Source organism: Phaethon lepturus, unplaced genomic scaffold (assembly GCF_000687285.1).
Source record: "Phaethon lepturus isolate BGI_N335 unplaced genomic scaffold, ASM68728v1 scaffold9310, whole genome shotgun sequence".
Classification (NCBI taxonomy): Eukaryota; Metazoa; Chordata; class Aves; order Phaethontiformes; family Phaethontidae; genus Phaethon; species Phaethon lepturus.
In genome coordinates, this window is record NW_010512619.1 from 1 (window position 1) to 10,776 (window position 10,776).

General features: G+C 41.4%; 1 protein-coding gene across 1 annotated transcript; it reads right to left on the reverse strand.

The window, feature by feature from the left end:
• Positions 1–456: 456 nt before the first annotated feature.
• LOC104621161 (UPF0606 protein KIAA1549-like) lies at positions 457–4,708 on the reverse strand (the record flags this gene model as incomplete). Its single annotated transcript, XM_010287580.1, has 2 exons — positions 2,038–4,708; positions 457–545 (listed from the first exon to the last, which is right to left on the reverse strand). Coding segments are annotated over exons 1-2 (2,691 nt in total), but the record flags the coding sequence as incomplete, so codon positions are not given.
• Positions 4,709–10,776: the final 6,068 nt, after the last annotated feature.

Genomic DNA, 10,776 nt, shown 5'->3' on the forward strand with positions numbered 1-10,776 from the left:
AGGTCAGGCTGACAGGCTTGTAGTTCCCAGGGTAGTCCTCCCGTCCTTCCTTGTAGATGGTTTTGTTTTGTTTAAGGTGCTAAGTATATAATCAGCTAGCAGAAGAAACAAAACTCTTTAACAGGTATTTCAAACAGTAAAAGCTTTTCAGTTCAGTTTCAATTCACCAGTGAAAGGAGGTGAGCAGTAGAGACTGGGCACTGCTTGCTCACCTCTGGCAAAAACAAGAAAGGTCTGTCGTAGAAAGTGAAGACGTTCTAAAAGTAAAAAAGCTGATGTCATATTCACTTCGAAAAAAAACCAAAACAAACATGACTAACATTTAAGTTAGAATAAACGTCTCTCTGATATAGTACCACATGGGTTGTTTTTAAATCACCATTTCAGCCTCTGAACTAAAACCACTATTGTACTGTATCGATCAAAGAGTACTTGTACACACTTTGTACCACTTACCTCTAGCTCTACTGATCGCCTGAACTGAACTCTGAGCACTTCTCTGATGGATTCACTGACATTTTGTAGAACAGCTCTTCGGGCCAGCACTGGAAATTAATGTCAGTCAGTAAATACATTTTAGCTTCATCTCCTGGGATTTGGTGCAAAGCTGCATTTTCAGTTGTGTAATGCATGAAAAAGCAGGCAATGAGATCAACTGCATCAAACAGATATGATGGCAAGGAAACAGGTAAAGGTGTGACTGTATCCTAAAAAGTGACATACATACAGTTTAAGGAACTCCAGGTTTACTTTCTCTCTTGTTTTGTTTTTCCATATCTAATGTCTTTAGAATTCTAATAAAAGAACCTTCTAAAGAGCCACTGAGGCATTCAAATTGGATCTGAAAGTCACAGCACATCCAGTCCGACCTGTGCACAACGAGCCTGCTATCCTAGTACGGTTGAAGTTTTGTAGGCAACGCATGGAATGCAGATGAGGTCAGAAAAAAGCCGCAGAAAATATGCATCTGCTTTTCTCTTAAAGAAAAGTAAACAAACTTGACATTGATTACTGAAAGGGATGTACATCCAGTAAGAAACTGCTTTGAAAACCCCACATCCCTATGGATGTTATGTCTGTTACAGTCACATTTGAGACTGTGACTATGGTCAAGGAAACAACTGAAGTGTCATGTTGTCATCCTGCTTTCACTTTCCATCAGTAACTTGCCTACAAAACTACTCAAATCACAGGTTAAAAAAAACCTTCCTCATCACCAGCATAGCCAGCTCAACTTCATATCTGGAGGATGAGATTATGCTCATTCTGCTTTACATATTACAAGTAAATCTTAAGGGCAAAATGTGTTGCTTACTACAGAAAACACAGCACTTCTGCAGCTGCCCTGGACTAGGTCACTAGTCCAGGGTATTGTTTAGTTAACAAGCTAGAAAGAGATAGGAAAACACCAAAAAAGCAAACACAGATGATGAGAAAATTAATTTTGAAACACACTAATGTCACTTTTTCTGGTTACAAACACACCAAATCCAACTGAAGTAAGTATGGGAGGAATGAAAATATAAACATAAGCTAGTATGGTGAAGTTATAAAAACAGTAACAAAACCCAAACATTTTTAAAAGCAATTATCCTCTTTCACATTGCAACATTACCTCACATGCAGGTTTTTTTACAAACAGCAGCAACAACTGAAAGGAGAAACTTACTCAGTCAGAACATTTAATAGTTTGGCAGAACAGTACCATGACAGCAATGTTCACTTAGAAGCCATGAAATGATAAAGCAACCTCTAATTTGGTATACTTGTATATACGCATCAGCAACTTTAGAAGACAATTTCATTCTCTGTGCAGTGTAACATATACGTAACTCACTATCACAACAGACTTTGTTCAAGCGAACTCTATTATTTTCAAGAGTAAGTGATAAATCAACGCTTTTACAGCTGTTTGTCTAAATTTACACCATTTTCTTTGAAAAGTTCACTTAGCTAATACAACACCTGCAATTTTGCTAGGGGTTCACATTACAGTGGCTTCTGAAAAACAAAGTAAAAATATTAGGCATATCTTACCCGCAGTGACTAAGTAAGCATCAGGGACCGTGATGTCGCAGACGTAGGCTTGCTTGGTAGTGGTCACGGCAGAGGTTGCAACCACAGGCTCAGATGGAGTAGTGGTTGCCAGAAGGGTGGAAGAGAACGTCCCCAAGCTGCCTGCAGCAGTTGTGTTGCGGCTGCCCGTGGCACTGGTGGCAGTGGTTGTGGGGACAGTGGTGATACCAGCAGTTACACTGCTTCTCGCTGGAACTTCATATCCAGTGGAAGGGCTAGAAGTTGGAGGAAATTGTGTGGGAACAAACGATGTGATCACAGATGGAGATGCTGTAGGAGAACGCATCACGCTGTTGGTGTCTGCAGGAGGAAGAGCTGTGTGGGCACTGCCCTCGCTGCGAGATGTTAAAAGCAGCGTGGGGTTAACTGTAGCACCAATATCCTCATCAGAAGCTGTATCAGTTGAGAGCAGAGATGAAGAAACATTTAAGACAGGAGTTGCCAGAAAGGTAGTAAACAAAGAGATCAGATTTGTTTCATTGAGCAAGATGCTGCTGGTAACAGACTGGGTGTCAGAAGCGGGCAGCGTCCAGGTAGGAACCACGGAGTGAGAGACGGAGAGTGAAGGTTCCAACTGAGAGGTAGTTCCTGTAACAGGTGAGGTAAACACAACTTCAGAGCCCGCTGCCAATACTGAAGGTGCTTCCAGAAACACAGATGACTCAGAGTAAAACCCTGATGATGGCATTATTTCAGGAACATGTGCACCTGGAAAAGAGGATGCATGTGAATGAAAGTATGATGTTTGGCCAAAAGGGAACTGAGAAACCTCAGCACCAGTGGCAGAGCTGACAGTGGTAGCTGACTCCCAGCTGGAAACATCCTCAGAAAGTACTGATGTCCCAGTCAGCAAGGTCTGAGGTAAGAGTGTTGATAAATCACTTTGCGTAACAAAGTAAGAACTTAGCACAGCCGATGGTAACGACAAGTAGCTAGGTTCAATACGAAGTGGTGTTGACAGAAGACTGGAAGGAAAATTTGAAATATTTAAAGACTGTTCTTCCCTTGTAGATGTCTTGTCAAGCAAAACCACAGATTCTGATGGCATTAATTCTAGAGACTCCAGCAAAGTTGTACGGCTGACTGCAAACGATGCTACTGGCTCACTTGGGATGAATGCAGAGTCAAGCAGAATGGTCGTGGCACTAGGAAGTTCTACATAAGTGCTTGGTGTCAACGAAACTGTTTCCATAATAGGAAGCGAAAACTGGGCAGAGATGTTCTGTGATGTTCCTCCAGGGAGCTGATAATAGGAAGCAGAAATTGTTATGGGTGTTCTAGTGTTAAGGACAGTGTCTGTAGTGCTTAATAAAAACATGCTTGAATCAGGGATTTCTGCAAATCTTGAAGAAAATGAAACAACTGGTCTTGATGGAAAAGAAGTATCAAAAATCTCAGGTGTTGGCTCCTCTAATTCATACCCATCAGTAATTATAGTTGTAAATGGAGTTATGCCTTGTGCTTCAGAGGCTTTGATGGACAAAGTTTCAACATAATCGCCTGAGCCCACATCATGTTCTGGGGAAAAGCCTGCGTCTGGCAGAAGTGAAACTGAGTCACAATACAGACAAGAACTGTATGATCTCATGAAAGGCACTGGACTCATGAGCTCACTAACAAGCTCCGGTTGACTTGGTATTTCTGAACTGGCAGGCAAATTTGGTGGTGTACTGGAGAATTCATGTGTAAACAGGCTGGCATTAAGAACCGTATTGGAGTCTATGGAAATGGCAGCTGAGTGAAGCGGGAAAGACACAAATGGAAGACTAATAGGAAACAAAGCAGGCTCAGCACTGGCTGCTGAAGCTGGTGTGGCCTGGAGAATGCTTGGACTAGGGTAGGTCCTTAGACTGAGAGTTTCTGCTACCCTGTTACTTGCATCGGCGTAAATGTCACCATTCAGGTCTGTACTTTGTGCCATGGCATCTGGGGTCATGGGGCTATTTTTATCCAGCAGCTTGAGATGAAGCGACCCTTCTGAAGCAGCCCCAAAAGGCAGAGCCGTTAAACTTGCGTTTATGTTTTCCCACACTGCAACTCCTGCCTCTGAAGGAATGGAAGTGAAATAAGAAGCTGTATTTGGAGGGTACAGCAGCAAGCCTCTGCTTGGAGTCAGCATTTCACTATCTGGTACAAAAGGCTTCAGTTCTGTAAGAGTGTCACCATGTTCAGGGACAGTGCTCAACGGAGTCTTTTGCTGTGTTGTTTTTGAGAGATATGGTGAAAAAAGGACAGATAATGAAGGTGTTAGCAACACAGTTTCTAACATTTCTCTTGGTGGCTCTACTGTATTAACTGAGTGATGATCTGTTAAAACAGGAAAAGACTTCAGCGGAGGAGTCAACTGTGCCTTTGGAAATGAGCTAATAAATTCATCGTCACTTAAGAATGCCTCATTGCTTGTTATGGAGACATGTACCAACGGCGTACTTCTCCCTTCTGAAATCCTGACCATTTCTCCTTGGTTAAATAAAGTCACATCGAAGGGAGTGGTAACTGATGTTAAAACTATTTGAAGGAAATTACTTTCTTGGGACTCCAAAGTACTTCTTGCTAAGGCCATTTGTGTCTTGCTGCCTGATATGCTTTGGTGCACCTTTGAGTCCGTTGAGATAAAGGAAAAATTTTGCTGCTCCAAGGGTCTCTCATCTAGAGAGAGAGAGAGAGAGAGAGAGAGAGAGAGCGCAAAACCCAAAAACCACCAGATTAGCACAAGCAGTATGATCACAATGAGCAAACCTCACACACAGTATTTCTGGAGACAACTGCCCAGAATTCAAGGGCTAAGACAAAACCTCTCAGTAAGTGAAAAACCTCCATGAGAGAGTCAGCACAAATAGTACGATTCCCTGTGAAACTCCATTCCCTGGAAATGAGCAGGACACCACGAGCTCCCCTCGCCCTACACCTGCTCATCCCTCTACAGAGGCACTCCAGCGAGCCCCATGGAAGGACAGATAGTGTCCCTCTTACCTATGCAAGGCTACAGTGCATATGGTCACACAAAGTAAACACACCAGAAATGGTAACAAGGAACAACACAGGGAAAAATTCTGCGTAACTTTAGGTCTTCCACTTTCCTTTAGTATCACTTCATTTCCTCTGCTTTTATTATTCCTTAATATTAGGCTCACTAGCAGATCTGTTTCAAAAACTAGATCCTGCCAGTATCACAAAAGGGGTGACACTTACGAGAGATAAAGAGGGGTTCTCTTTACATAAAGCAAGTGTCATCCTGATTATCAACTGCAAGAATTTGCTAACAAGTCCAGCAGTTGTATTTTCAGTCATTCATTTAACTTCTGGCGTTTTAGCAGTCAGTGACAAATTGCTTCATTACACAGTTGCCACTTTTATTCACAGCCTACTGCAGGAGTTATTTATAGGCCACCTGCAATGAAACTTTTCACTGCTCCAGTCTGCAGAATTCAAATAGTAATAGCCATGTTCAAACACGAAGGAGAAAGAGCTAAAAATTTACCAGGTATTTTAACAAGATACTTGCAAAATCATACATGAATATAATTTGCATAACTTGACTATAATTCTTCCTCTCTCACAAAAATGTTCTTGGGCTACAGAGAAGATCTGTATATGAGATTTTCCAATCACGGCCATGTTTTGCAAAGGTTGCTTATTGCTTGAGTACTCTTCTGAAATGTCAAGACTGGATTAGTAGCCTTCAGAGATGAATATTAAAGGAAATCACAGAAAATTGCTGCAGGATATTTTTCACGGATACACACAAAACCTTCATCCTTGAATTATCTATCCCACCTGATCATTCTGTTTTCATATGTGACTGTCCACGCAGTGCTGCTGGAACCTACTGACAATGCACATTAAAAATGCTGGGGGGTCAGGAATCCCACTCAGTTAAACCACCAGGGACCAGTTTAAAATAAAAAGGAGCATACACAGTAGAAAATGCCAGACGGTGATACAGTACACTGCTCAACTGTAACTACATTTGTAACCCATTAGAGGATACCTTGAACTCAGTAACCTGGTAGATCTTGCAGGAAGAGGTCACCTATCTGTTACACACTGTTGTCAGCCTAACAACTCTTTCCAAAGGTGATAAACTGCTGTACTCATCCCTCCTCCCTGGTCTGTGTGCTAAATTCCTTGACACAACTTTTCAAGCACTGACATACTGACTTGATAAGTTTTGAATCTGCTAATCTGAAAAGCACAACTACAAGAATTAATGCACGAAGCTAATACCATTGTACCACTAATCACACCTAATCAAATACAAGTTCTGTGATTATATACTTTATGTTACAGATCCCATGCACAATGTTTTGCAGCATAACAAATACTATTCTCTCAAGTAGTCCCAACCCATTTTTTAGGAAGGCAGGTAGGAAGGCAGGTAGGAAGGCAGGTAGGAAGGCAGGTAGGCTCTTACAAAAGCTATGTAAGACAAATACACAAGTCCATTCTTGACTTCTTCCATGTCAGTCAGCTATTTGAACACAGCACAGCGCAGCAACTATGGAATAACAGCTTTCACAAGCAGTTAATGTGGGTAACGGACAAAGCAGTTTCTAGCAACCACAGAACAGAAACATGGACCCTGAGCCAGTCTCATTTGCTGACCAAAAGCTGTTCAATGTTTTCTCCCCGCTAAAAGTCTCCCTAGCCTCACTCCTTCCTTTGACTCAGGCTTCCAGCCTTTATTTTTCTCTTTGTGACATTTTGAGTAAGCAGGGCATTACTAAAGGAAAAGACTTACAAGGCCATGAAACAAACTGCCAAAATGAATCACTTCCCTCCCTACACACATGCACAATTCCTTTTAGCCAGCTCTGTAAAATCCTGTCCACCTTGGTCACACTTCGGACACCTAGCGCTTGCTTACAGTGAATTCTGAGTTGCAGGCAAACAGTTCCTCTTGTTCACCACGGCTTCAGGCTGTGAATCCCTGCGGCAGTAACGCGAGACAGCTGTGTTAGCTTCAACACAGTAAGCGTGCCAAAAGTGGAATTGCTACACATGACAGTTAATATGACTGGCAAAAGCGAATACATACTAATTCGTAACTGCACTTTTGATCACGTATCTCCACAAATCTTTGACCCAAAGCTAGAGGTGATTCCACAAACAAAACTGTTTCACTGCCTATACATGCCTATGGTGTGTATCACCATCTTCCGTCACCCACAGAGAGATCCCGTTATGATTGCTCAATTTGGTGGGGGAGCCGTCACAAGGCAAGATCCTGATGGAAGTGACTACACATCACAGAAAGATGTTCTAAGAGTTACTTGCACCGTCATAAGCTGACCAATAGACATGCATAAGAGGCAAGGGCAATTTTGACCTTAAATTTATTCTGACTTTAGAATTAGTTTTTTCTTGACAGTCTGCTAATATTTTTTCCTCGAAAGACATAAAGTAATAGTGAATAACAATTTTATCATACACCTCTGCCTCTTATCTTAAGGAATCTTGCCACTGATACCAGGAAGGAACGAACACAACTTCTAAAAAAGATGCTTCATTTCTTTAAGGAAAACACACTGTGTCTTGAAAAAGTTACAGGCTATAAGACAAACCTTAAGGAGCAATGCTCTTACTAAGTGGAGTAAGAGAAATTCACTTGTGCATTGGAACAGGCTGCCCAGGAAAGTGGTTGAGTCACCATCCCTGGAGTTATTTAAAAGACCTGTGGATGTGGTGCTTAGGGCCATGGTTTAGCGATGGACTTGGCAATGTTAGGTTAATGGTTGGACTCGATGATCTTAAAGGTCTCTTCCAACCTAAATGATTCTATGATTCTACATGGGATTTTGGAAAAAAAAAAAACCAACTCACCAACAAGTTCACAAGCCAATGTTCCACACTATTTCTTTGCTCAGCATTTTAGAAGCAGAAAGCATTAGTGACATGCCATTAATAATACAAATTATTGTTTTCTGTCATCTCCAGAACTGTGTACTACTTGAATACTGCTTGTCAGGACTGTGCGCGCCTCTCATCGAGAGCAGATGGGATGCGCGGCAGACGTGCTTGGGAGCAGCCAGACAGCCCACAATGAAGAAAGAAAAGCAAAGGAAAAAGGGAAGGAGATGAAGGCATGACAATCACACCCTCATCAGCGCAGAGCAGCCGATCTGGCTATACTGTGGGACAAAGAAAGCAGACAGATTGCACATGTTCTGATGTTTCTCAATGCCACGACTACACAAAGCTATTGATGAATATCAATGCTGACTTGTTTGTTTGCACAGCTGTTGTTGCTGGGTGACTGTTTCGCCATCCAGCAACTGTACTGCCGTTGAGCTAGGCAATGGTGACAGGATGACAATCAGACAAGCCAAACTCCGCCAAGCTGATAACATTATGAAAAAGAATAGAGAGCTTAGGAAGCAAAACTGTGATCCCAAGCTACAGCAAAGGGGAAGAAAGAAGAGCACTTGTGGCAGGGGCCACCGAAGGCACAGATGGCACCAGTACAATGCCTCAGTTCTGACAATGACATTTGGGCTTGGGAGTTGTGACAGCATAGGAAATGCGCTGATGGGCTCAGGGTGATGAACTCTCTGCTGCTTCTGCTGCCCCTGAAAACAGGTAGAGAGTGAACAAAATTTGTAACTAGCGAAACCTGTCACTCAACACGACAACTCCTTCAACTACCAAATCTGTATTTACAGGAGCACAGCTGCGCACCATTAACGCTGGCACAGACTTGTGTGAATTCGGGAAGGGCCATAACACCAGCACAGCACTTTCCCATGACTACAGCAAAGGACTGCTGCAGACTATAGACTTCTTTGGTGACAAAAACATACCACGTCAGCTTGCCAGAAAATTCTGTTTTCATAAACCAGGAACTAGACTAGCCATTTTCCCAGAAAGCAATTAGAGGGATGTAGTTTTCATCCTTCCTGTAGTTGCAGTGCTGAAAAGTAATGTCTGTTCTATTCTCCATAAGAAATTAAAAAAATATCATTTTTCAAATGTATTGTTGTGATAATATACGCATATATTCATATGCTTTCATATTTTCATATTTTATTTATTTAAAATACATATACTTTCATATATTTTTAAATGCAGGATACAAGATGTAATTTAACCTCTGCCACTGATCTCTCATGCGACTTCAAAAAAGTTGCATCACTTTTCTCCACTCTGCTATTAAAATGTGGCAGTTGTACACTATCACGACTATCAACATCTACTAAACTGTTGGTAATCTCCTGTACTATGAAGATGTTAAATTGCAGATGATAGGTAAAGGCATGACAATGATCAACACAACAGAAAAGCCTTTACTTATGATAAAATTACACCTTGAGAATAAAACTGGTAATTTTTGCTCTATTATTTTTGAGAAACTAAGTAACAGCTAATAGAGTTTGCAAACATCAGAAAGTGTCAGCAGACTAGCAGCAAACCAATTCAAAACATACACCACTTAAAAAAAACCAAACTTCTGTGTACTAACACAATGATCTACAAAATTACATTTTAGTACCTTTATTTTTTAGGCAAGGAAAAAAATTCCTCTTTTATTGCTTCCCATTGTTTCAAACAGAGGCATTTAAGATAAAGAAGCAACTGATGCTACAAATGTTCCAAGTATTATGGGAAAATTCCTATTAACAAGCTAGATAACACCAGTTCCCAAATTATTAAAATTAAAGCTATGAACTCACTAGGAATATTCAGCACCTGAAATGGCTCCCTTACTATGGGGTAGAGTAGCCCATCACATTTAAGGGAAGCTTTTAAGAACATTTTTGCTGTTCACCACTATTTGACTTTTTCTTTGAGAAGCTGAAAGCAAGAAATTGAAATAACTGAACGTAGCATAGGACGAGACCACTCCAGGGTAGAGAGAATGATAGATGCAAATGTATCTGAAAAAAATCATAACTCTTCCTCATACTGCTTAACACTTAACTTTCTAATTTATTTAACAGCATTTAGTTCAGTTTCTGAAAATAAGAGCCCGCATGCATTAGGTCATTGCAAAAAATTTACACAGTTCTCTTGTGTAAGCCTCTAACTAAATTTCTTAGGTGTCTGGCTTGCAGGAAAATACCAGTCACAGAAGCATGTGCAGCTGAAAAGCTGTCTGCTTTCTTCCCTGAGGGGCATTATGCATGGATTGAACAGCGACAGTAATCACCCCTGGCACACACAAGCCAGGGAGAGGAGGGGATGGGAGCCTGCACCGGTCCTCCCTTCCTGACCTCCAGCTCCCAACTCCTCTGTGGGGCTCTGGGACGCTTTTGGAAGGCTCTGCTCCCTGGAGCACATGCTGCACACCCGTGCCCAATGCTCCCGCGGGGCAGCGCACTCTTAGGCTGCACAAGGGGCACATATCATCAAAATATATGTTTCTAAAAAATGCTCATTTTCTTACTGTAAAAGATACAGAATATCTCTCATCATTTACCACACACACTTAGGAGTTTTAACTAATTAAGCTGCTGGTACCACCTGAAAGGCTAAAGAGAGCAAAGAAAAAAATTATACTAAGTCTCAGCACTCTTTCGCACTGCAGTTGAAGATAAAATTTTGTAACAAATAGAAAAAGTTGTATTAAGAGAAAAGGAATAGTGTTAATAGGAAGCAGGCAAAGTGAGTGCCTATGTACATGCACACTCACTTTTGCACACTTCAGGTTTCAATACATAGCCAAGAAAGAAGAGGAACATCTTGAAGTCATTCTTCATCCAC